The sequence below is a fragment of the Hippichthys cyanospilos genome, chromosome 3, assembly GCF_059441005.1.
Source record: "Hippichthys cyanospilos isolate Australia breed blue-spotted pipefish chromosome 3, RoL_Hcya_1.0, whole genome shotgun sequence".
In the NCBI taxonomy this organism is placed as follows: domain Eukaryota; kingdom Metazoa; phylum Chordata; class Actinopteri; order Syngnathiformes; family Syngnathidae; genus Hippichthys; species Hippichthys cyanospilos.
The window spans coordinates 10,801,460-10,828,915 of NC_142371.1; the positions used below are offsets into that span (position 1 = coordinate 10,801,460).

The following is a 27,456-nucleotide window of genomic DNA, read 5'->3' on the forward strand; positions in this document are numbered from 1 at the left end:
TTTAGCTTAATCTTCAATGTGCTGGACACGCTCCATTAGTGAACCACATAAAGTTGAGCAGACACAATGAAGACTAACTTTCGGACAACAGTGTTAGAGGTCACACGCTTGAGATTTTTGTTCATTTTGAAGCCTGAAAAAAGTTTGTGATCAGTGTGACATGTTTTGTTTTTTTGTTTTTGATTTCTTCCTACACATCCAAACATTCCAAATCATATAATTCCACCATATATTTAAGCACACTGTATGGTTGAAAACCAAACCCAGAAAAGCATAGTGGTGGCAGTATTAGACTACTTTTCTTCATGTGGAACGAACCTTTGTTTTAGTCAAGGTGGAGGGAATTTCGAACAGATCCAAATACCACAAAAAAATTGGCTTCCAAACACAGTCATCTGTTCCAAAAGTAAAGAGGAATTTCACCTTTCAGCACGACAGTGACCCAGCGCATATATCCAAATAACACATTCACAGCACTGACATCAGAAATAGGACAGAGCCTTGCCAAAGTCCACCTCTGAATCCAATTAAAACTCCACGGAGATGACCTGAAAAGAGCTAAGCAAAAAGAGTGCCCTCACACTTTGAAAAATCCGCAATAGGCATATGGTTGTCTTACAGATTGACTAGTTTAAGGTCTCATCTTTCATTTCAAAGCAAATGTTCAAATTGCAAGAAAAGGGTATGAAAATAAGAGAGTAGTAGATGATGCACAGCTTTGGTATTGACTGTTTTTTAATTTGACAGTCTAGCTAGCGCATCCCTATGAATGTGTCAACAAGCAAGTAGGAGTCCCTCGGCTCAAGTGTAATTTTACCAATGAATCATACAGTATATGTGGATAAAGACACCAGTAAACTCTTCGATGTGACTCTCCAGCATAATATCAAAACTGAAGGAAGACAGATTTACAGCCATGTGTAATATACCAACACGGCTGTACATGTAATGTGTGGCACAACTGTACATGCAAACCCTTACCATGAAAAGTCATCACCATGCCATCCAAATGTTGGTGAATAATCCAAATATAATTGATTGACAGTTCCAGGGTCTCTTTTTTTAATGAGTCTATGCGTCAAATTTTAATTTAATGTTTTCCTTGATGAATTAAAAGCAAGTTGTGCCACATAGGTGTTCCTTTGTTTACAACGGGTAGCCATTCCCACCGCAGAGAGAACAGCCATTTGTTTGAATGATGTTTTTTCTTGAACAAAAAAGGGTCAGATTTCGAGTAATCAAGTACTCTAATAATCTATTCTAATAATAAAATAAATAATGAATGTTTTGATAACTCCTCACTCTAATGCTTAGCTAGTAATGATGACACATTACGGACACGTAACCGACTAGTAAGTCTGCGACGATAGAGATATCCCCACAAACTTCCACTTTGATGCTCATTTATTTGGGATGAGATATAAATAAAAAATGAGGAATGAAATATGAAACCCAATATGAAAAGATGATTGTGTGTTTCATTGGAAAATTCTGTCTCCATGTAAAATAATGCAAGTAGCTATTTGGAGAGAGTTCCTGAAATACTGATGTGTTACTTTTACTAAGAAAAAAAAGTTAAATCATGATAATCTCATCATTTTTTTTTTTTTTTTTTATGTAGCCAAATGCTTTTTGGACATAATAGCCATGTTACTTTTTTTTTTTTTTTGTCACCACTAAGCCACACCAAATGGCAAACCATGTTTCAGTTGACACAAAAATCTTGCATCACATTTCCAATTGTGATAATTCATCTATCAATTCATTTGTTTTAGTCTTTCTTTACCCTCACTAGGGTCGTGGCTTGCTAGTGCCAAACCCAGCTGTCTTCTGGCAGTAGGTGGAGGAGAACCTGGATGGTTGCCAGCAACTCGCAGGCCACTGCCATAATTTGCCAATAAAAACTACACACATGCATAGCAACATTAATACAAGCGAACTTCCCATATAATGCCTCAGGAATGGAAAAATTATTTTGTGGTTGAGGCCAAAGAACCATTTCTGCTCAATTTGATCTTTTCAGATATTAAAGTGTACAAATTTCAAATGATGCCTTTACCTGCTATTGGAATTCACTCTCCAGTGTGCATTTAACACTTCCTGAGTGTTTCTGGTAAATATCTTTTTCCTAAGGTGCTGATTGCTATGGACTTTTGTGTGCGTGTACGTGTGTGTGAGAGAGAGAGAGAATGTCCTTGCGTAGCTTTGCTGGAATTAATATTATAGTTGGCAGGTCCAAAGGGTGACAACAGGGAAAAAAAGCATTTCCAGTCACAAATTTCAGGTAACCTTTTTTTTTTCCTCCCACAAGAACATATCCAAGTGACCACTAATAACATTGTCGGAATGTAAAAAGCAACCTCATCTTATGATGTGGCACAATTTTTTAGTAATAATAGTTCATGATTTAAAAAATGGGCTGAGGAAAGGATTGCTTGGCTTTTGCTTGGCTCTAATCTGTGAAAATAGAGCAAATTGTGTCTGAAACATTCCAGATATCTCCGTTTATAAACATTAGCAAAGACTATGTTCATTTTGATACTCTGATTGAGACTGTGACATAGTTAACATTATGATGCACTTCACACTTTTTACTATCAATAAAACCCATTATTTTCATTTCACACTCTGCAGCAATAATGCAATAGTACTTCAGTATCAAAAGAACCATATTTTCTTGCAACGTGAAAGAGACATTGGTTTGTGTGCTGCAGAAGAGATAACATGAAATTTGTTTACATGACCAAGATTGGGTTTGAAAAAAGGTTACTTAGGTGTATTGGGTTTTAAAGACCCGGCTGAGTTTATATGGCTTATTGTGTGCCTTTACATGGCATTTAAAAACACAAAAATTCCCAATATTCGGGTTTTACAATGGTTACTGACTGCATTGATTACAAACATCAATTATTATTTGAAGGTTTACTAGAGTAAAATCGTTTATGTCATCTCCTTTATAAAGGCTCTAATTACTGTATTTTATTCGCTAGTTGTTTTTTTTTTTCAAGAAGTATACAGGTTTCAGTGCTGATTTCAGCTAAATGCAGGAAATTGAGACACTGGGATAGAGGAAGACTATAAGGATTAAAGAATGTGGTGAGTGTATTTACAGATAGTTGGAGTTGAGAATTTTACAGAGGAGGCGGAGGGTTGGAAGAGGGTGATTCACTTTGGCCTTTATTGATAGTATAAGTCGAATGGGACAAAACACTTTGCAATGACTATGCAATTGAACAAGATAGGAAACAAAACAAATGAAATACGCAAAAAAATCCAGGACTGTGGAAGAACACGTCACTTTAATGAACATGCACATCAAAGTGTACACCATTGTCAGAAGGATGTTTGCCTGGATTCCGTTACAACATGAAGTACAATCAAGCACTTAGAACGGATAAAGTAGACAATTAAAATTGATTTTATTATCAGATGTGGTGCACAACCACAAGCTGCAAAGATGACTCACAACATAATACTTGAGCAAGATACTACTCAATTAAATGTGTTTCCATACACAAGTACCATTCAACAATGTAAATGGTTTTCCATGGAACACAATCATGCAAACACGCTTATGAAAGTTCAACATTTTATGTAAAACACAATGTTTCCATGAAATATGAGAGGAAGTAGTATTACCCTTACTCATCATCTCTTGAAAATGGATCAGGGAAACCAGACAAGTACTTCAGTCTGCATGCAAGATTTCCTCAATTTTGAAGTCAAACGACCTTAGGAATAAATGACTGAGAATTCTTTCAGACAACGCTTTGGCACACTGCTGCTACAATTTGCCACTAAGTACCCAAGCAAATGACCAATTGGTGGAGAGCTAAACTCACAGGAAAATGGTTTCTGGCAGAACCAGTTCATGCACACATTAATGACACAAAGTGACCTAACATACATACTGTATCTGACCCGTTGACATGAAATGGTCCATTGCAGGGAAAAAGTGATTCTAACAAAAGATAAAGCCACGGAAAAGCAACCCATGAGCATGAAAGATATAGCAGAGGATATAGCAAAAAAAAAAAACATGCAGTAATCCATATACAGTAGGTGGAAAACTATTTAGTATTAGCTGTTATGCAATTATGTGGTTGCCTAATACCGTAGCATTTTCTCAACAAAGTCATTCCTTCACGAAAAGCTCTCCTGCAGAATTTGAGACAGAAGAAGAAACTTGACCGAGTTAACTTTTGGGGACCACCAAAAGCCACTCATGGCTTTTACGGGAAACGTTGACCATGAGAAATTTTCTTTCTGGACACTTTGCTTTACTTTCCATTCACACTCTCCACCCAGTTTTCAACCCTACAAAGACAATGGACTCTTCTCTTCTGCCTCCCACCCTTCTTGGTGTGCCCACACTTTGAGGTTTTTTTCCATCCCAGCACTCAACACACTGCCTGAATCAGCCTCTTTTTACACAAGTAAGAATCAGTTAAAGACCCAACATCATTCCATCGCAGCCCACTGAAATCAATCCAGTCTTCCACGCAACAGCATTTATGGCGCGAGGAAACTCAAGGGTGCTTGGGGTTATAATGCACTCGGTTTACTCGGCCTTATCAGCATCGGTCACATCTACTGGAACATTGTGGCAAAAAAAAAAAAAAAACTCCATCTGCAAAATGAAGAAAACAGGAACCAGAGTGTGAGGTTATGGAATTTCTAGGATGGACTTCAACCGTGGATGGCTGGGTGAAATAGAAAACTTCAGGAGTCCAGACGACGGGTGTGGATTTCCAGTTTATCTTCTCAGCCAGCCTTACATAACTCACCAGGCAAGAAACAGCAGGAAAGGGATCATTCCAGTACAGGAAGGCACTGCTAAAGAAATTACAGCCACAGGCCTGATGAACCCAGCTGTTTATTAGATGAGTTTCAGCCTGTGATCCAGGTTTCAATTTCATTTGTGTTTTTCAACCAATAAAAACATATTCATCGTGCCAATGAATTTTTGAATGAAATTCAAACTTAGTGAAATCAAAGGCTTTTTTGTATTTGCAAAAGATAAGTCGTGTAATTCACACGATGTGAATGATGAGATTAGGAAAGCTTTGAGGGAAGGGAAGCATGAAAAGCAAGGTCCACACACAGTTTGGATACTTATCATTATTTTATTTTATTTTTTTAAATAGAAAACCTGAATTGTGTGTGGTCATAGCTAGAAAGCTGATACAATGTGCTAAAACAGATGGAGAAATGTTCAGGTATTTAATTCTTCTTGTGCATCATGGCAATACAGTATGCTCTATAACTATCATTATTGAAGACCTCGATCTGAAAATGTTAAAAAAAAAAGGAGTTCAAAGACTTTTAAATGAAGTCAAAGGATACTTGGGATAAATTGCGTTTTTTTGTGGTTTGGTTTATTTATTTTTGTAGAATGTATTAATTTGAACTTTACATGGTACTGTATTCAATTGGATAAAGGCTTGAAAAGGATTTGATCATCGTACTCCAGCTTTATTGGAAATAACGTTTGTGTAATATTGGCCATAGAAACATTTTATGGTAAAACAGCTAGACAGTTAATCCTTCAATTGTTTTGTTTTTCTGTCTAAAACATGTAAAATTGAAGTTATTGTTTTAAAGTTTCATTAATGAATACCATGATTTTATTGGAATAGATTTTCCTCCATGCGCCTTCAATCTTAAACGAGTTTGACACTCCTGCTCTGGATAGTGCAATGGTTTTCAAAAGGTCATCGAGTTGTGGGCCACATTTTTAAACCATTCACATTTATGTCACAGAATCTTGCACAGTGGACCTGTCTGCCCAGACAAAGATTCTGGGATCTGTCGCCCCCTTTCTAAAAATGCCTTTTAAAAAGTATCTTTAGACCCAAAGCAAAGTACACTCCACAATTATTTTAGTATCAGTGACAAATTAAACGAACGAACACTCAAAATAAAAAGTGGACCATTATATTATTGGTTGTGATATGAATAAAATGATGATGGATGCTAAATGTAATTTCAATCTATTTAAGTATTTTTTTTTCTGTGACATCTGTTACGATCTGGTGTTGATTTTTGCTCACGTCTTGTAAATGCAGTTTGAACCTTGGACTTACTTTGTCCTTTTTACTGCGCAATTTTTGGGATTCGCACCATTTCTGTCGGAACCCATAGTTTTTTAATATTGCTAGTCCTGGGGACTCAACAGTTTAAAGAGATAAAATGAGCATTACTTTACAGCAGAACCTACCCAATGTACTGCAATAATACTCCCACGCTCAGTCCTAGAGTATATGTTTGAAGCAGTCTAGTCTAACCGTCTGATAATACTGTCTTGTTCAGCCATAAATGAAAGCACTTTTGCTTAAAACTAAACCACTGCTCATCATTCTGCAGCGACTGAATCATAGCATTATAGAAGGGTGTTTTGGCATCAACTCTTCATGACTCTTACAGTCAACTGCTTGTGGCTAAGAGTGAGCGGGCTGTGTGGAGATGAGTAAAACTCTTATCTTTCTCTAGAGGTGTGGAGTGGGGGTCACTGCAGAAATGTCCTCACAAGCTGGCATTTGGAGATTGGTGAGAAATGGTGTGAGATACCATGCGCTATTAGGATGGACTCTTGAAACAGGCCAAATGTAAAGCAAAGCAAAACGTACTTGAAATAGTATTACTTTTGCGATTGCACATACTGTACAGGAATCAAGTGATCAGCTTCAATTTTTTTTAAATCTAAATCAGTTCTAAATAAATCCCATTATTACTTCATGTGACTTTCTATGCAGCAAACAATGGATGAACACTTTCTCAACTTTAACCTCCTACCTACTTGAGTTCCAGGAATAACCCTACACTTGATCATCCATCACCATCCAGAAGATGGAGTGGCTCATGTCAAGAACCTAGGGAGCCCCTTGAAGAGCCTAACATTTGAAGCAGCTTTAACATTTATTAAGCATTTCATGGAATACTTCACAAGAGAGAAGCTGACATAGGATGAACAAAACAATCATTAATCACCATCGAAGATGGTCAGTTGTCAGCCAATATACACAAATGCTTGTTTGGTGAGAAAGAACAAGTAACAAAGAAAGATGAACGTGCACCACGAAACTGTTGTTTTTTGAGCCGAAAAACCTATAAGTCAGCTAATCTTGTGATATGTGAATGTGTGCCTTTTTCTCACTACTCTCTGCCCCATCAAAAGATCAGTGATTCTACTGTGTTTTCACACTTAATAGCGCTTGACCTTTGGCCCTCTGGAGAGATCTGATGCTGAATGTTTAGACTCCATGAAGTAGATTAACTGGTAAAGCCAAGCATGACAAGAAAAGGCTGCAGTTTCCGTACAGAAAACCTTTTTACCTGAGTTCCAGTGATTAGAGACCTAATCTGAGCTGTGATGGTGGTCTATGTAGAAGACACACTTGCATGCATACATACAATGGGACTGTTGTTTTTGTCATGTACACTGACATACACATACTGTATGTTCACACACAAGATAAATACAATTGATCAATTTAGCACTGCAAAGGAACATGTCAAAGGCGGATTTTAAATTTACAAATCTTTTATTTTTGCTGTTTAACTGCATTAAATAAGCATTTTTCAAGCTATCTGAGATGTCTTAATGTGTAAATTTATTGAATAGAACACACCTTGAGTGAACTGCCAAACAAGAGTGTTGTACTTTCTTGTTTTTTTTTAAGTCAAAAACTTGCTAATAAAACTGAATATTAAAAACAACAACAACAAAAAAACACACACAAATACAGACTTAAAGCTTTTCTTTTTGTATTTAATCCTTATGTAGTATTTGGTCCTTGTGTGGCACTTTCCTGCATCACCAGCAGACACAAAGAGACCAAAATAACCAAATATGCGTTAAATAAATACAAGCAAGCATTGTCACACTGTACCACATTCACACAATATTTGTGTGCTCTAAGGTTACAAATAAACAAATAGTCTCACTGGTAATGAACTACATTGGCGCTGTTTTTTATTTACTATACAACTACACGGGTGTTGCTTCAAGTGGAGAACAGACAAAAAAAAGATAAAAATTGAGGTTACGTGCTAGAAAAATTGTTGTTGTTGCTGATGCTAAATTCTATCTTGCTAGCAAAATTGATGACCGGTTGTTGCTGATGCTAAATTCTATCTTGGTTGACAGTTCAACAGCAGTAACCAAGTCAGTGCAATCACCACTATTCCACCTTTGTTACTCAGTCACGGCAGTTGTCAGAAACCTGGCTGTGTCATTTACATTGCACAGGTCCTACAATGTAAACATTTGGGCTCATCTTGTGTTGGTCTGCCCAAAACCATAAGGTAGGACTACTTTTCCCACGATTCTTAGACATGCCATGTAAAGTGAAGTTGAGGATAGAATTGGGACTGGTTCTGATAAAATAATTTGCTACCGATCCAGCCATTTTAACCAGGGTCAATATACTGTGGAGAGGATCGGTCAATCCCAGAATAAACACAATGAATCAATTTTCCCAGGTTGTTTTGAAAAGTATTGTATATAGTTTATACAGCGCACCCATTTTACAAGTGCATTGAATAAAATTTATTGTGGTCTATAGCTGTGTATGTAAATCTATACAGTTATATTGCTGATGTTGTCGAAACATCAGCAGTCCCATTTTGGTGACTTTAATGTTTTTTTAAAAGACAAGATACTGTTCGTCGGTCCACACATGTGGTTGTTATTTTCACAATTTATTGACCCCCAAAATATTGGGGGTTCCTCTGGTGGTTACGGCAGTACAAAGATGCTGCTTAACTTCAACGATATACAGGATAAAATAAATACCAACAATACCATTCTAATCATTGATAAACTCCGACCAAAAATGTGCAAAAAGTGTGAGATCAATATTTTTCATGGTGCCAAGACAGTGGAAAAATCTGTACACCAACAATACCAGTAGGTAACTTCATCTCTGGCTTGAAAAAATAAAAAATAAAAGACTATGCAGCTAGCTACCACAGAAAGAAACTACCAGAAATTTTAAATGTGTTATTGATAGGGTAGAAATGTACGGTATGTGCCCCAAATTGTATTCGCTTAAACACCTTGACGAGAATTGCAGGGGTCCAATTTCCAGCTAGATTTGTGAAGCATGTCTTTTCCCACAGAGATTTATCCCAACCCAGACTGTGTATAGAATGACTACCGCAGTCAGTTAAGTACGAGGAGGAATGAAACATATAAGGAGTATTTTGCACATTTTTTTCTGCAGGAATGTGGAAATCAAGGGCTACTTTGCAAACAAACTATGTACGGATAAGCTTTGGTTTCTATCGGACATCTGAAGTAAACATACCATTTAATAAAGTGCCGGGATACGTTTGTGGATTTATATTCCATAGTGGCATGGCAGTGTTGCTGAATGCTAAGAACTCCTCTGTCAGCTAAAGTAAGTGCTACTTCAGTTACTTTAAACTCATTTTAATATGCGTTTAAGATGACCTCTTGACAACACAACAAAAAGTCATCTCCTTTCTGTATGTGTTGCAAAGTGCATACAGCAATATTCATCATTGCCAACTACAACAAATAATCATTTGTTAGAATGTGGATGAAATATATACGGAGGAAAATGCTGGAGCCTATCCAAACATTGATGGCCAAGACATCTGTAGGGCACAAAAAGACAAACAACCATTCACAATGATAGCAATGGACAATTTAGAGTCTTCAATATACCAACCGTGCATGCTCTTGGAATGTGGGAGGAGACCAGAGTGTATACAAATTCCCACGCAAGCACATGGAGAATATACAAACAGGAAATTTAAATTTAAAACTACCTTTAGAAACTATTATAAAACCCAGAGATGAGCTCAGGAAAGATAGATGCATTATTTAGGATGAAAGCCAAACCAGGTCCCAGATGGTGAAATATTCTCTTTTCTATAAAGCAGTGTTTCTCGAATAGTGCGGGGGGACATTTGATTGGCATTTGTTTTAATTGTTTTTTTTTTTGTTTTTTTTTTTTACTTCGACAAACATTTGACTTGTAAAAGTGCTTAAATAAAAGTAGATGTTGAAAGTTTTTATATTGCTTTTTCATTGTGTCACAGTTAAAAAGAATACAGTTTGGGGTATACTTCCAATGTTTTTATAGATGATAATCTGATTTATGATCAGCATGGCAAGGGGGGCTTTGCAAAATATAATTGGGATGTACTGCTGTGCAGCAACATTTAATAACCCCAAACAACTGAGGTGATAGAAAGCAGTATGTGTGTAGGTGTGCATGTGTGTGTGTATGGGAGAGAGAGAGAGAGAGAGAGAGAGAGAGAGAGAGAGAGAGAGAGAGAGAGAGAGAGAGAGAGAGCAAATGTTGGGTTACCACAATTTCCAAATGGGTCAATTGATAACAAACTGCCGCATTGGTAGATTTTGCTGGCATGCTCCCATGTTGACACATACTAATTAAAGGGCCACAGGGAGAATATTTTTCATGGAAAGTCATTTTATGTTTAACAAAAAATGGAAATAGCAAATCTCTATGACAGGAAATTTCCGCCAATTATTGACAACATCCAGGAAGTGATAATAATGACATTTATTATTTTTTTAAATGCATATATATATATATATATATATATATATATATATATATATATATATATATATACAAAAAAACCATGACCTGGAAAGTTATTGGCGTTGCAAATGCTTGCTAATAGCAAACCATGTAGTTGTATGGGTGTACGTGTGTGTGTGTGTGTTTCACCTTGGTCGTCTGAATATCAGGCCATATTGCTGACAAGCGAGGCCCACGGTCGGTGTGTAGATGATGGGCATGAATCGCTCAATGTCTGACAGAAGCACACGGTAGAAAAGCTTCTCGTTGCGATCCTGAAGTCCCATTAAAAACACATACCTGAGAATGAAAAAATAACAAGTTAATATTAATCCTCTTGAGGACCCATATCTGCTGAAAGGAGGTAGGCACAACAATTTAGGTTTTTTCTAAGTCTCATATTCAATGATTTAACAGGCACAAAAAGCAGTGCTGCAAAAAACAGCTTGGGAGAGATCATAAGAACAAAAACTTGTGAGAAGGTTTGTAAAACAAAAAAGTGAGCGGAAAAGCCAAACAAGCGAAACATATCAGATGTGCTATAAAATGACGACTTGTATTCTTGGGAAAAACCTGCACAGGCTCTTTATTGTTCACGTTCCTAGACTGGGAAGTAATAGTTGCATATGACCCAAATTAGGGAGAGCATGCCAAAAACTGTTATTTCGAATCAGAGCAGTTTCCATAAGTTATGAAGCACAAGGTGGCTCTTGTTGTATGGATGAAAGGATTGCACACCCTGTCTGCTATACATTAAGCTGCAGCAGCTGCACAATGCCTGACGGTGATGGCCGATCTTGAGAAATGTTTTCGTTTGAGAAAACCATATTAGTTTCTGCCATACGTAATATATGAAACGAGCTCTTGTTTTCTTCTTGCACTTTGTTTTTTGCCAAGAATGTATTAACACTTTTTCAGATGCTAAGATGAAAGTACGCTACAACCACTGAATTTTGTCCATAGATTTGAAGAAAAATAGTCGTCAGGTAAATTCATCATGAATCTTGTTTTGATTCTCCTCAGGAATTTCAGTTCACTCATCCAATCCTTAATATATTTAATAATTGATCTGATGTCTATCCTTAGTGACTTTGACGAAAGGTAGGGTAAACTGACTTGACAGATTTCCATTTTCTATACTGGTTTAGATTTTTAAATTAGTGGGGAGCTTAAGACAATACCAACTAACACATTCATACTTGTAGGGCTGTTAAGAGATGTTAAGAGACTCTAGGTGTACCCAAAATCAGTTTGACCAACTTACGTTTGTACATTTTAAAGTTTTTAGAGAGTACAAGGACACTCATCATAAAACCACAACCAGCCTGCAATTTTTTCTACGCAGAAGTAAAGAGGAGGAGAGAATATTGGATCTGCTACATCCCAGTACAGTGAAAGTTCTCAGCAATGCTCTCCTTTCCGGATCCACTTTAAAGTGCGCAGCAAGCTCACTCCCCTCCCTTTGCACAACAAAAAGTGACTTCACAAAAGTGATCATCTTGACCCCGCGACAAAACGCCTCGCGTAGAGCGTAAATGACGCACTTTGTCGCGTTCAGTGTGAACGTTGCATTAGTCTACGCCAGCACACTTTTCTGAAGTTTAGACGTAAAATCATATACCGCTTCTCTCGGCAGTCAAAAGTTGTCATCCTTCACACAGCAAATACAAAACCCGTTCCCCTGGTTCATATCTATCTGCGCTACTCCACTATTTGAGAATGACTGCATTATAAGGCTGCGAATTGAAACAAGGCTCAAGTCCAGCCATCTTCACTGTCCCTTCCAGAGCTAAACTGTGTTGGAGTTTTGTTTTGTTCAGAAAAGACACATTGTTTATATTAGTGTTTCAATCTCTATTTCTGGTAGTTTGAAACATCTGAATGCATTTCAACGCGTTTTACATCTTGTTCTTACATTAGCAGCAATTTGTACAATATCGAACAATGATAGTATAACTGGTGAGCACTCTCTAAGCGTCCTTAATCAGCGAATGAACATGAGTCTTTATGGCAGCATTGACATCCATATAGTGATCGGTGAATTTAAGTTGACGTGGCGCATAGGTGCCGTGTTAGACATGAATTACCGGTAAGTATTATGAAACCTGTACATCCGCCCGTGCCAAATGCATGGCAAAGTGGGGAATAGCTCTACCGTGCACGATCCGATGCACCCAATTAGATAATAGAGGAGGGCTGGGAGGTGGTACTACAGTGAATTGAAGGCAGGCCAGTCCTGCAATCATTTTGACTGTGGTTATTGTGTGTCCAAGCATTTTTATTCCCACTGGTACTTTTTCTTAGCGTGAGAAATTCAAAGTTTTGCGAGCGAGCATGACAATAGCCAGAAATGCCTGAGTTTCATGCTCAACGTGTACGTTTTGATAGCTCTGCTCTACCGACCACTATGAGTGTTAGTGCAGCTAACCAATATTGATGGAAGATGATGTCAATCTTTCATGAATTACACTCTGGCTGTTGAGACTGAGATATCATTGTGAAATATCCAAACTTGAACCAAAAGACCATGTGTTAAGTGGCCCAAATCCAATCTTGAAAACATTGAATATGTTTGGCTTTTATTGCTCATACATTATGGAAAACTCATGTTTGAGCAAAGATCAGACTTTGGCTTGAGCATTACACTATGGCATTATAAAATATAATAACTAACATTCTATTTTAGTCTTATACCTCCACATTTCGGGTACAAGTCAGCCTTGTGGCACTTATTTTTATCCTTTACTACATTTACAATTTCATGCAGACAATCGGGCGTTGAATCTGCTTTGGTTCACATGTTTATCGATGAACAGAACATATTTAGGCAGTCCAACAATTTCAATGTGGCTTTTGACAAATCTGCAGTAAAGAAACACAGACAGGTCAACAATCGATCCATTATCCAGAACATCAGTGAACGACATCATGAAGAGAGCGAGGCAGCCACAAAGTTATAGTTACGGCTTCAGTCTATGAAACGTAAAGTGAAACGTCTGATTTCACTTTCCTAGTATGGCAGCAAATCCTTCAGAGAATAGCCCAAGGATTAAATGCACTAAGTCCTCAAACATTCAGTACTTCAAATGGCATCGAAAGAGCATGAGAATCGAGAAAACAAAATGGAATACGCTTTGTAAAATGTTGTTGCTATTGTGTTGCTATGGTGCTTAAGTAACACAATGCCATAAGAACCTATTTAACTCCATCTCACAAGAAAATCACTCATCCTTGATGTTGAAGATGATTGATGATGGAATGGTTGACAAAGAAAATGGGGCCTTGAAAAGGAGGCAAATTCACAAGTAGATAATATCAAGCACAGGCTCATAATTCAAAGCAGTGAACAAAGGCTGAAGTTCAGCTTTGTGCCTGGTATGGGAACAAACAACTCCTACTTACAGTATGTATGATGTACACACTGCTTAGGAATGAAACATGCAAAATAAAAGTGATGCTGGATGTTATGTTTAAAGAGTTTAGAAAAATACTCAGGGGAGGAAAAGGGAGTATAGAGCGCTTTTTTATGGCGTTATATTTGTGCCACAATTACGCACGCGCGGAAAAAAAAATTGAGCGTTGAAAATAAAACTGAGCGAGCGAAAACAGATTTTGAGCGCAGAAAAAAAGTTCTTGAAAAGAAGTTTCTCGCTCAAAATTCCTTTTTGCTCGCTCGCAATAGCATTCTCGCGCTCAACATCTCGCTCTCGTTCGCAATACTCCTCCCTCCCTCGCTCAACATCGCGTTTGCTCAACATCGAGCTCTCGCTCGCTCGAGTCGTCCTCTGCGCTCGCTCAGTTCTGCTCACGCTTTACGTTTGTGCCACATAACCAGCCAATCAGAGCTTGTAAAAGCACATTGATTGACAGCTTGATATCCAATGAGATTGCTTGTTGTGTTCACCCGGAAGGAGCAAACGAGAGTGCGTCATATCGACATGGGCGGGAGTTGTGGGCTTATATTATTAAAGTACAAAAACTAACAAGGTATTTCTGTCAAATGATACAATTCAGTAATAATAATGATATAAAAGTAATTCTCCAGCCCAAGACCGTGTTGACGCACTCTCGTTTGCCCTTTCCGGGTGAACACAGGGCAAACGAGAGTGCGTCAACGGATAGCGTACAAGCAATCTCATTGGATACTGAGCTGTGTCAATCAAAGTGCTTTTACAAGCTCTGATTGGCTGGTTTTGTGGCACAAACGTAACGCGTGAGCAGAACTGAGCGAGCGCAGAGGACGACTCGAGCGAGCGAGAGCTCAATGTTGAGCAAACGCGATGTTGAGCGAGGGAGAGAGGAGTATCGCGAGCGAGAGCGAGATGTTGAGCGCGAGAATGCTATTGCGAGCGAGCAAAAAGGAATTTTGAGCGAGCAATTTCTTTTTCTGTGTTCAAACTCCATCGGCGCGCGCTCAAACTCTTATCATTACGCGCTCAATAGTTTTTTTCTTGCTCTCAAAATCTGTTTTCGCTCGCTCAGTTTGATTTTCTCCGCTCAATTTTTTTTTCCGCGCGTGCGTAATTGTGGCACAAATATAACGCCATACTTTTTGAGGGGAAGCGGAGTGGCTGAGCTAAGCGGCCAGTGTTTGTAATGAAATATTTCATGTTAAATATAAAACTATCCAGATAAAGTATAGATTTTACATAGAGGCGGTACAATGAAAAGTCCTCAGGAAAATGGATCAAAATTCCAGAAACAAGAAAAGAACATGAGTGTGGCTACCACCCACTGGGGAGAAATCGATCAGTGTTTGAGGCTCACCTATCCAGATCATCCGTCTTCATTTCATAGTTCTTAAGTACTCTGAGCAGCTGGACGTCCTGAGTAATGAAGCAAGGTGGAAGCAGGCCGTGGATCCCCAGCTGCAGACGTTCCTCCAGGGAGAAGGCCATGCCCTTTAAACACACAGAATCTCATCAAACATCCACCATTTCACCATGAGAATGGACATGAAGGTTGCCATTGACCTATTTTGGTTAAATGAAGTATCAAGGCGAAGTACGAAGACAGCTGGGAGAGGCACCAGCAAGCCTGCAACCCTAGTGAGTATAAGTGGCTATAGAAAATGGATGGATGGATGGATGAATGGATGTTCCGTTAAAAACGGGTGGCTTGCACTGTTGTGTGAACATGTAACAGAATGAAAAATGTTGTTTCTTCCTAGTATTTTTTAATTAGACTTGTGTATATACAGACACACATAGACATATAAGCCACGACTTTTTCCTCATGTTTTGACCCCTGCGCCTTATAGTCCGGTGCAAATTATCTGTGGTTTTTTGTTTGTTTGTTTGTTTGTTTTTTGCTAGCCACCAGCAAGCAAATGTGTGTATCTGATCGAGTTGTCAATTTATGGAACAACTATAAAATAGAACAAAAAAGCTCTGAATCAATGGCTGTGCTCAAAAAGAGTTCAAACAATATATTATTAAAAAAATATACATCTAAATTTCATAAGAGAATGTAATTTTGGGTAAATTTGTGATGTGTAAATTTTATATACAGTACACAGTATGTGTGATTTTATTTATGTATTTATGATAGTATATGAATTATATAGAATGTGTTATTATGTTTACTAAAATAAACTATCAAACAAAGGGAGACAAAAAAAGATGCTATTGAAGTATTGAATTAGATTTTGAACTGCTATTTAACAAACAGATATCCATCCATTTTCTATAAATATGTTGGGGCTAAACATGCAGGCATGCTCAGTCTGTTAAAGAGAGGATGTTGTTGTTGGCAGACAATTACAAAAAACTTAAATAACAAACTTCATATACCTTTTTTTGCATAGAGATCTGATATACATATTTGATATATATATATATATATATATATATATATATATATATATATATATATATATATATATATATATAGATATAGATAAAGATGTGAATAAGTGTGTGTGTGTGTGTATTTTGTACAATTGTGAATTTAACCTTCATGAGTCATCCTATTTACAACGATATTTGATCATTTCCTGTGAGATCTACGCATTCTGCTTCCGCTATGCTTTGCGTACTTCCGTGACATTTTCAGCATTCCCTCAGCTTGCAGTGTTGCTCCCTGATGTCAGGTTGTCTATGTAGTATGCCACTCTTTTGTTAATTGATTTCCAGTTTTTGGGGTACATGCTATTTTTACTGTGGTGCAGGGGACGTGTTCTTTGTAATGTTGGGAGTTTTAATGTCAACTTCACCCATGTTAACAATTGTTGGATGGTTTTTGTTGCTACTCTTTGGGCGCAAATTCTGCTTTTCTTTTGTTGCAATGGGAATGTGGTTTCTTGCTGTTATAAATACGGACGTTTTATGTATTTAGGAAGCAAATGCACGAATACGTCAAGAAGACAAATTCTCCTGTGTTGTTTTCCACAGAGAACCAATAAGTTCTGCAAAGCAGGCACTGGGTGTCTGTTCTTCATCCCACACTCACACCCGTTACAAACACAGCCGCAGCCAGTGGATACAGCTCCTCTTCTTCTCTTTAGAATCTCTGAGCGAGAGATGCACCCAGTCTTTGACATGGCAGAAGCAGAAGATGACTCACTGGAGTCCATGAATGAGAGAATAAACAAAGTACATTTTTAGGAACAAATTCACGAAAATCACATTACACCACCTAAAGTGGTATGAAAAAGTATCTGAACCTTTTGGAATTTCTCACATTTCTGCATAAAATCACCATCAAATGTGATCTGATCTTTGTCAAAATCACATAGATGTAACAACAGTGTCTGCTTTAACTAAAACCACCCAAACATTTGTAGGTTTTCATCTTTTAATGAGGATAGCATGCAAACAATGACAGAAGGGGGAGAAATAAATAACTGAACCATCACATTTAATATTTTGTGGCCCCCCTTTAACAGCAATAAATTCAACCAGATACTTCCTGTAGCTGCAAATCAGTCTGGCACATCGATCAGGATTAATCTTGGCCCATTTTTCTTTATAAAACTGCTATAGTTCAGTCAGATTCCTGGGAAGTCTGGCATGAATCGCTGTCTTAAGGTCATGCCACAGCATCTCAATGGGGTTCAAGTCTGGACTTTGAATTGGCCAATACCTAACGTGTATTTTGTTCCTCTGAAACCATTCTGAAGTTGATTTACTTGTGTGCTTTGGATCATTGTCTTGTTGCAGCATCCATCCTGTTTCTATTTTCAACTGTCTGACTGACGGTCTAAGGTTTTCCTGCAAAACATCCTGATAAAACCTTTGAACTCATGTTTCCAGTAATGTTTGCAAGTCCAGGCCCTGAGGCCCAAACCATGAAGCACCCTCCACCATGCTTCGGGGTGGGGATGAGGTAATGATGTTGATGAGCTGTTCCATTTTTCCTACACTCATGACGTTGTGTGTTCCTCCCAAACAATTCAACTTTGGTTTCATCAGTCCACGAAATATTTTGCCAAAACTTCTGAGGAGTGTCCAAGTGCCTTTTAGCGAACATTAAACGAGCAACAATGTTTTTTTTAGACACCAGTGGCTTCCTACGTGGAGTCCTCCCATGAACACCATTCTTGGCCAATGTTTTACATATAGTTGATGCGTGCACAGAGATAATGGACTGTGCCAGTGATTTATGTAAGTCTTTAGCAGAGACTCTAGGGTTCTTTTTTTATCTGAGTATTCTGCGCTGCACTCTTGGCGTCACCTTTGGTGGACGGCCACTCCTTGGGACCGTCCACCAAAGATGACGCAACAGTGCCTGACTGTCGATTGATGAATATCCAGACTTTTAGAGATGGTTTTGCATCCTTTGCCAGCTTTATACAAACCAACAATTCTTGATTGCAGGTTTTCAGACAGCTCCATTGAGCAAACCATGGAGCACATCAGACAATGCTTCTCATCAAGACATTTTTTTTTTTTTTTTTTTTTTTTACCAGGTGTGTGTTTTATAGTGGGGAGGGCAGCTTTAAGCCACTCATCAGTGATTGGGCACACACCTGACTTAAATTGTTTGGCAAAAATTGGTTTAAATTGCTCTTTAAGTATTTTTAGGCAGAGGATTCAGTTACTTATTCCTCCCCCTTCTGTCTATGTTTGCATGCTATCCTCATTAAAAGATGAAAACCTATAAATGTTTGGGTGGTTTTAGTTAAAGCAGATTCGGTTGTTTCATCTGTGTGATTTTAACAAAGATCAGATCACATTTGATGGTGATTTCATTCAGAAATGTGAGAAATTCCAAAAGGTTCAGATACTTTTTCATACCACTGTACGTCAAATTCAAAAAGCATGGCGTTTACGTCACCCAAATTTTAAATGTGCTTGTGGTATGTAAAAGCAAAGGCCCTTGGTAATAATCTGAGCTACTCTGCTCGTTAGATTATCTTCACAAGACGTTATATTAAATTGACTTAATTCAAAAACTGTTATGGATACCAGCAAAGACATTTGACATCATCCTATTTAAATATGTAAAGGGAGTACTTAAATGATGAATCAAAAATTTTGAGATGATTATATTTATAATGTCTGAAGAGTGCAACTGGGTTTTGTTGACTTCTTTGGCACACTAATGCCAAATTAAATTAATCTGCTGCAAAAAAAAGCTGAAAATACTGTATCATTAGGAAAAGTTCTTTCTTCAAATGCCATTTTGGGATTTTTATTTCTGAGGTTCGACCTGTGATAGATTAGATCTCCATCAGTACGTTACTTTCTGAGGTTAATTGGTAACAGTGTTATTTTTTTTTCCCGTCACTTTGGTGATTTAAACTCATTTACCCACCCATGAGCCCCTCGTTTGAGAAAACTGTAATTGGTAGAATAATTTTTGTGCGTATGTGTGTGCAGCTAATTATTTTTTTTTCTCCAAGCAACCATCCATGTGACAGACACAACACTGCAACAAGGTAGAGACAGTAAAAAAAAAGATCTTTTTAGACACGTGCATGTGCACATACTGTGCCCCCACAACCCAAGGAGATCCATGAACCAAACACTGAGTGGCTTATTGGCCACAAATACTGATTCAGCACTCACTGATGTGCTAAAAGAAGGATGAGGATTGAGTCATTTTGGTTGGTGATAAATTTGGGTGATAATCACACATCATATCTCCCAGTAGCACAAAGGTCTTTCTTCAGGAATCATAAGAAGCAAGAAAGCCCAGGCAAAGTTTTCAGCCACAGAACTCCAAGACCACAAAGCCCCTATCCAAGGAAGCCTCCCAACCAGCAATACCAACGCAAACTGGTACACCTCAAGGCAAAACAAATGATAGGGCTCAGAAGTACACACCCTCCACCACTGAATCGCCATCCGGATACTCCCAAAGGTAAGTGTATCATACCATCACAAGCAGAGGTGGGCATTTTGTCAGTACTGCGATGGACTATCTGTGATAGACCAACCTTTTCCCGACGGACTACCGAATGACAAAAACATTTTAAAAACAATGGACTAAGACGGTGTGAGAGAGTAGATTTTGTCTGTCATTTTAATACGTTGCTGTAATCATCACGATCCATCTCACCTGTCCCTGTTTGTAACAGTTTGACACTCCTTCACAGTTGAATCGTCAACATTTCTGAGAAATATTTAAAGTGCCAAAAACTTAGGAGCATGGAAATGTAAACAGTCTAAATAAGTAGCAATAATACAGATATGCACCCAGGAACTGTCTGTATCCTAGAGCAAGAGTATGCAGGCATTATTATGTTGTTGGTTAAACCTTGCTTTTCTCTTGAGTATATGACAGATGACATGTGTTATAAAGTTTATTTTGTTTTATGCAACTGTTTCTGAAAAGATTACTTCAGAGACATAAGTAAAAACCTTTCCTTAAAGTTTGTAGAAAGTTATCAGGTCAGGGCAAGATGAAAATGTGCTTCCTGTAAACATCAGAAAAGGATTACACCCCTTGATAGTACATTTTGAATTCAGTCTTTTGAATGTCATAATGGGCCAGCGAGTATTGCTGGTTTTATACATAGATAGATGCACAGGATTTGAGCAAGGGAAATTCCTAATAAATGTACAAATGTATGCTTATAAAATGTCAAGATTGCATTTATAACAATAATAATAATAAAACATAGAATATGGTTTTCAGAGACGTTTAACTTTTCATTTGTGATTATGTAATGAGTAAATTTACAATTTTTGAGGAATTTGCAGTCGAACATGCCTTAAATCCTCGGGTGCCAGGACTGAGATCTGTTCAATGGCATGAAAAAGGAAAGAGAATTCTGGTGACAGCTGTTAATTTTTACAGCATACTGTTTGGGAGGAATATAAATATCTTTGGCCATCTATTTAGATTTAGTATGCAGTAGTGGTGAGAGGACATATGCTTGTGGGAACATAATTCAATGACAGTGGATTCACACCCACGACTGCAATAATGTTTTATAAGCCGTGACCCAATAATGAAATGCTACAGAATTTAGAAAAAATGATCTGAAATACATATGGTACATAGAAGACTCATGAAAAAAGTATAACCTTCAATGAGATGATGAGTCTGACAGTGATTGCAGTAAGTTCAAAACTTGAAACGTCAATCAATGTATAAATGATCTGCCAGCCAATAAAATGCATGTTAGAAACTGTTGCAAAGAAGAGTACACACTGTTAGCAACTCTGTCTTTGGAGCTAAAGTTGCCATAATTACAGTGATCTGTTGTTTATTGAGTTGTACATCAGTTAAGCATGGATCCAAGTCTTAATGTCAGGCTTTAGTTAGGGTTGATGGTATTCATTGAATACAATGCCTGTAAATGGAAACCAGCTAAACACCATCATGGTGTAGACCAGGCTTTTTCAAACTTTTTGGAGTCAGGGACCTCTTTTAGAGAGCAAATTTTCCAAGTACCAACAGGCAAATATTTGCAAAAAAAAAAAAATAATAATTTAAGTGCCATCTTTATTCAGCAACATATTCAATTTGACAAGTATATTTCTTACTTTTCAGCTTTATTGAACTTTAAACAATTAAAATTGCAAATCGCATGCCTCCTTGTGACAAACAGTCAAAAACAGCATTAGCTTTGCATGGCTTCATCGCCTCATTGGCAAACAACTGTAGACACAAAACACATTTTGCCAAATTTACATTACATATTACACTTGATTTATATGTTTCCTACAAATGTTTCTTAATTATTGTGAGAAATCACTAATATGATCAGGGTCTTCACATAATTGGTATCCCTTCATATTACTCAGTACCAAAGAAGTAGCTCTCGGTCTCAAAAAGGTTGGAGACCCCTGATCTAGGTAGACCGACAGTGCAATATCAATGCACTATCAACAGCGGCCAGAAGCGGCGCTAAAAACAAAGACTAAATTGAACAAGGCACAAATCTATAACTTAAAAGATACACTAAATCAGTTCCAAAACACCCACATTATTTCATGGTCCCCCTGCAGTGGGGTCCGCAGACTCCCACTTTGAGAACCACGAGTGCTGACATCCGTTAAACTGAATTAAAAAGATTCCAACATAATCAGGTGGCAAATGTCAGCCCTTTCTAGCAAAAGCGCGGCAAGGGCATTGATTTTAGAATGCCTGAGTCCATCATCATGAAGTACTCTTTAGTCCAGTCTTTACTTATGAGACCTCAAATAGACATGCAGTGCTGAGTTACAACTTTCCTCAATTACCATAAAAGGGTTTGAGTTTTTCCACAGAGCCAGATGTTCAAATAAGACCTCATTCATTTGGAACAACAACGGGCCCAAATTGCACTTTTGCTGCGCTCCCTGCTGCTCTGCACATGAAGAGCAAGCATCATGTGGGAATATTTCACAGGCAAATAAAGACACTGCATAGAAAATACGTAAAATACATCTCCCAAACTTAAGTTTCAATTTATCTGAGATTATATATTTTAAAATGCTGGTTAGTCTTGGATTGAGGCTGTTCTACTACAGGTTATATCAAATATGTCACATATTTCCTCCTGTCATCCAAGGAAGAAAAACATATTTTATCGAAAATATTTTAAGAGAATGAAAACACATAACATCCACTATGCATGAAAACCACCCTGAATTCATTTCAAAGCCTCTGAGTAATTTCTTTCAAAAATGTTACATTACCTAGATCTACAGTGTGAGGGGAACATAGGTGTATGGCACGCTTCGAAATGCATGGGTCACAGACTAGTTCAGTGGAGGCGTGTAAAGCATTGATGCCAGGTATGACTTCCAGTTGGCAACAAAAAATGTCTGCCAATTATTTCAGTTTGCTGAAATCTCATTCGACATATTGTTTGGCCCTCAGGGACACAGTTTTTTGTTTAGCCTCTAATCCACTGGTGTCATACTCAAGGCTTGAGGGCCAAATCCGGCTCGGCACATAATTTTATGTGGCCTGCAAAAGCAAATCATGTAAAATTCTATGACCCTTGCTAAACTCAGGCCCAAAATTTTAACTTGTCGCGTATAATAAAGTAGAGATTTTGCAGTATTTTTTTATTTGTTTTGTTACAATAACTCAGTGCTTCTCAAATAGTGGGGCTATACCTTTTTAGTTTCAGGCACTTTTATACACTTGTTTTTTGTTTTTTAATTTTAGACTGTCACTTGAATACACGCTGTAATTAAGAGTTGTTGAAAGTTTATTTATTTTGCGTTTTTGTTAATGTTCAAAAGGATATAGGTTTAGGTATAATATTAATCTTATTTATAGTCAGTGCATCGAGTGGTGGTGCTGGTGGTGGTGGGGGGGGGGATTTTCTCTTTCCTGGGGGGCTTGGCAAAATATAATTGAGAAATACTGCAATAACTTAATAATTGAACAAAATCTTATCCTTCTGATTTTAAAACTACTAAGCCATCAATTTGTCGTAAACACTAATAAACTTAAAACTTAAAATGGATTTGGTTCTCTTTCCACCCTCTGTAAGAGAAACTGTAAAACACGTATATTGTTGTGAGGAATCTCTAGGCATAGAGTAGGGGAGAACTGACCTACACATTTTACATGGGTACTGTGTCTCTATTGTTTCTTGTACCATATTTTTTGGACTATTAAATGCACTAGATTACAAAGTGCAGTTCTAAACAGATTATTTAGAATTTTCATATACAAGGCTATATGGCACAAGGAAAAAAAGTATGGCAAATGAGTCAAACTTTAACTACAAGTTGAGATTCCTACATACAGTAAGGCACACCTGGTAATAAAGTACATTGTCAATTTGTCGTAAAGTTAAAGCAGTGCATTTGTAGTTAAAAAATACGGTATGTACATGCGATGTTCACATCTTTTGCACCTGAGTGAGTCTTAGTCACCCAATATAGAGGATCTGCCCATACCCGAGTCCAAATCTATTAGCTTGACAATGTTTTGAGAAAAAAAGTGCAGTCAAATTCTATTAGTTTTAACCCTTTCGTTACCGATTTTTTTTTTTTAATCAAATGTATGTCATATATTACTTGTTTATAAGTCTAGGATACTTGGAAAATGTTGTAAAAAAAAAAAAAATCCTACTTGCACAGATTAGGTTTCAGGTCCGGTGATCTTTTTTGTCCTATCGGTATTTTATAATCATAATAATAATACGACTACTACTATTACTACTACTACTACTACTAATAATATAAATGTGCCAGAGAATATAAAATGATCACCAGACCCCTACAATATATAGTAATGAGCGTAATCTATAGTAAGACACATATATAACACATATTATCAATATATTTCTGCAGAACTAGATTATTAATTCACGAGAAATTGTACAACCTCCCTTTTGTTGACAGTTGGCCCAGCACTGACTTGTTGTGGATGGGAAAGTTACAAAATGCTCTTAGAATCTGTAGATACAGTTGGTGTGTAATGATCCGCTGGGATGCCACTTCGTGTTATTGCTACAATTCCTATACCCACTGCGATTTTTTTGAAAAGCTGTAGGACACATTCTCCAAATGGGAGTGAAAGGGTTAAATAAAAATGTCCCAACAAGTGACCTTTGACATGTGTAGTGGAGCAATGGTTTAAAACAAGAAAAACATTTATTTTATTTAATTTCAGTTTGCCCACATCCATTTTTCAAATGGCGCATTAAATTACAGTTCTTGCTAAATGAAACTCTATGCTTCCCACCAAGTGGAATGATCAATTTGCATGCATTGCAAGTTACCTTTACACTGTCTCCAATTTTCAGGTTAAAATATTTCCATATTACAGCTATTATCGTTGTTATACGATGATAGCTTCACATTAGCTTCCCGTGACTATACCGGAACGCTCCCCCACTGACTACGTTTACTTCCATTGTTTCCAGCTGTTTTGTGAAGATGTAATGATGTGTAGTACAACACATGTCCTGGATGCATACAGTACATTATATATTTCTTTTGGCAATGTACCTAAGTACCTCTGGATTATTTTATTGATTTGAAGCACTTAAAAAAAATAAATAAATATCAAATCCACTTCAAATTACCTAAAAATTATGCGATCAGGCTCAATTACCAATCACATGATCAGTATCTCAACATATGACAATATTATCCTAGAGGGGACCAGTATATTTTTCCTTAATTATTAATGTCTTAATCATCATGATTTTTCACGACAATTTTCACCGTCATGATTGGAAATTTTGAGTGAGTCAGTGACACAATCTTACTTGATCATATTTGAGAATGAAAATGCCAAATGTAATCCAATATTACCTGCAACAACAAGAGCTAAAGTCAACTTCTTCAACAATTTTTTTATCAGTGGATATTATTGGTTGAGTGAATAAAAATGGACCAACATTCTCCAATATTATTTTTTGCATTTGTGCAGGGAATGGATCACAAAATACACACACACACACACACACAGGACAAACACGAATGAAACGGTTGTTTGAACACGAGTTGTATCGTGTTTGACTACTACCACATTCACGTGCTCTTTGTGTATTGGGTTGGGCTGTATAAACCATAGAAGCTTCCACATGTCTCAAGACCACATGTGAAGTGGCCACACCTTGTGCCAACACATGCAATACCCGCAGCATCATGTTCCAGAAGCCAGAAGCCAAAGTAATTTATGTCATGGGCCACCCCTAAACTTCAGACTACTTGCATGCCCATTCCTAACTTTTCTTCATTAAAAGAAAAAAAAGGAAAAAAAAAACAGCTGCTTAGTAGACCAGCTGGCCAAACAAGAAAGATCAAAGTTCAAGTCTCCTTTGAAAGTGATAAAATTCCTTCTGGGCATCTTAGTGGTCTGAAATGGGAGGGTTTGTTGTAACATTTAAGGGTAAATGTTCACAAACATAAACATCATGCTCCTTCAACCTTTTCATTCCCATCTGTCACAACCACATGGAAGCCAAACAGCAGGACACTCCCTTCCTTACAGTCTGGAAACAGTTACTGTAAATTCTTCAATGCCACTGTTTGTTTAACTTCGTCCAAAGGAGTAGGTTCCTTATCACAATATTCATAGTGTGAGGAAAGTGTTCTCACACTCTATTGTCACGTGATATAATCGCTCATATAACACCATGTGTCTGAAAATTATTTATTTCATGAAATGTAATTTCCCCAATCATTCACTTTTTTGAGGCCATTGAATGAGGTACCGCAACTGTCCTATTAGATAGAAAACCTATCTTTTCAAAAAAAAATCAGGCATTAGGGTTCGTTCAAAGGACAGCCATTGATTGGCAAGACTGAGAGGTGTGATGTCCTCAGTGTAAAACCTAGAAACATGTATATGTATATGCTCATCGAATAACAAATAAAAACATTGAGAAGTGACAACATGGATGCCTTGAGCAGAATATTCCAAAAATCACAATTGGACATTTGATTTCACCACAGACAATATCTGCAGTAGATTTGCAGAAATCGAAAATCTTCCTTCATTGAATTATGTGGGCTGTGTCATAGAAAAGGTTACTTTCTTCATTTGCATAGACAGGTGTAAAACATGACATCGTAGATTGCCTCCCGCCGAATAAGTATGACAAATATTTGGGAATGAACCATGTTTTCCAAGTAACTATATTACAGGAGTCTTTATTCAAGAGCTTTTTACACACACTTGCTGAATAATACAAGTGCGGCAATGTTGGTTAGTCCATATTATGATATGACACATTGCAGGACAGAGCATAATATTTTGCCAACAAAAATGACAACTTATGTGGCGCCACTAAACCTCATTTCTGTCCCTTGGACTTGCTGATATGAATACTTTATAACGAAGCATAATTTGGAAAATACAAAGATTGCAAAGCTATTCATTAACATCTATCTGTGTGAGAACACCTACTGATTTATGCACCCACAGATGCATAAAAATAGTCATTTTGCTGACCAGATGTTTTGTTGCAGCCTGTCTGTTTAGCCGCTCATTCTCTCTCACCAACCTGTCTAATCACATTCCATTCCCTACTCCACAAACACAAATTTCAATTTTCACCCGTTACCTAACCCAATGTACCGGGCTTTGCTCTACCCTACTGGCTTTTTCTAGTAGCCCGTTTATAAAACCATACGTAAATACTTTTGTCACGCTGGGGCATACCGGTTAGAGGAGTGCGGGATGCGGAAAAGGCGGGACCAATGAAATGCAGGGCAGACCAGGGTAGGCTTAAGTGGTGGTGATTTAATGACAAAAAAGGCTGGGTTGAAAGAAATGAAAAATACAAGTTACAAACAAAATCTCTAAACTGAAACTACTGGGGGGCAACAAGGAACGGGAGGCAGCACGGGAATGACAGGTACAAGGAGCGTGAGACGAGGCAGCGGGGAATGACGAACAATGACCCGACAAGGGACGCGGCAAAACACTGGGGCTTAAGTACCAACAGAACTAATTAAGATGCAAGACACCTGGGGACAACAAGGGGCGGGGAAACTTACTGGAGGAAACACGCGGGCGACAA

The 27,456-nt window shown here is 37.7% G+C and overlaps 1 protein-coding gene across 2 annotated transcripts in view; it reads right to left on the reverse strand.

Annotated features, from left to right (window-relative positions):
* The window catches only part of me1 (malic enzyme 1, NADP(+)-dependent, cytosolic), a 79,695-nt gene that overhangs the window by 32,996 nt on the left and 19,243 nt on the right, over positions 1-27,456 (reverse strand). Inside the window, exons 1-3 of one of the 2 annotated variants that reach the window (XM_088411529.1) lie at positions 15,554-15,699; positions 15,348-15,481; positions 10,731-10,880 (exon numbers count right to left, since the gene is read on the reverse strand). In XM_088411529.1, the coding sequence (XP_088267655.1) occupies positions 10,731-10,880; positions 15,348-15,478 (281 nt within the window). In that variant the 5' untranslated portion in view covers positions 15,479-15,481; positions 15,554-15,699. Of the gene's footprint in view, positions 1-10,730; positions 10,881-15,347; positions 15,482-15,553; positions 15,700-27,456 lie in introns of those variants that run through there. The other variant, XM_088411528.1, reaches the window with a different exon arrangement.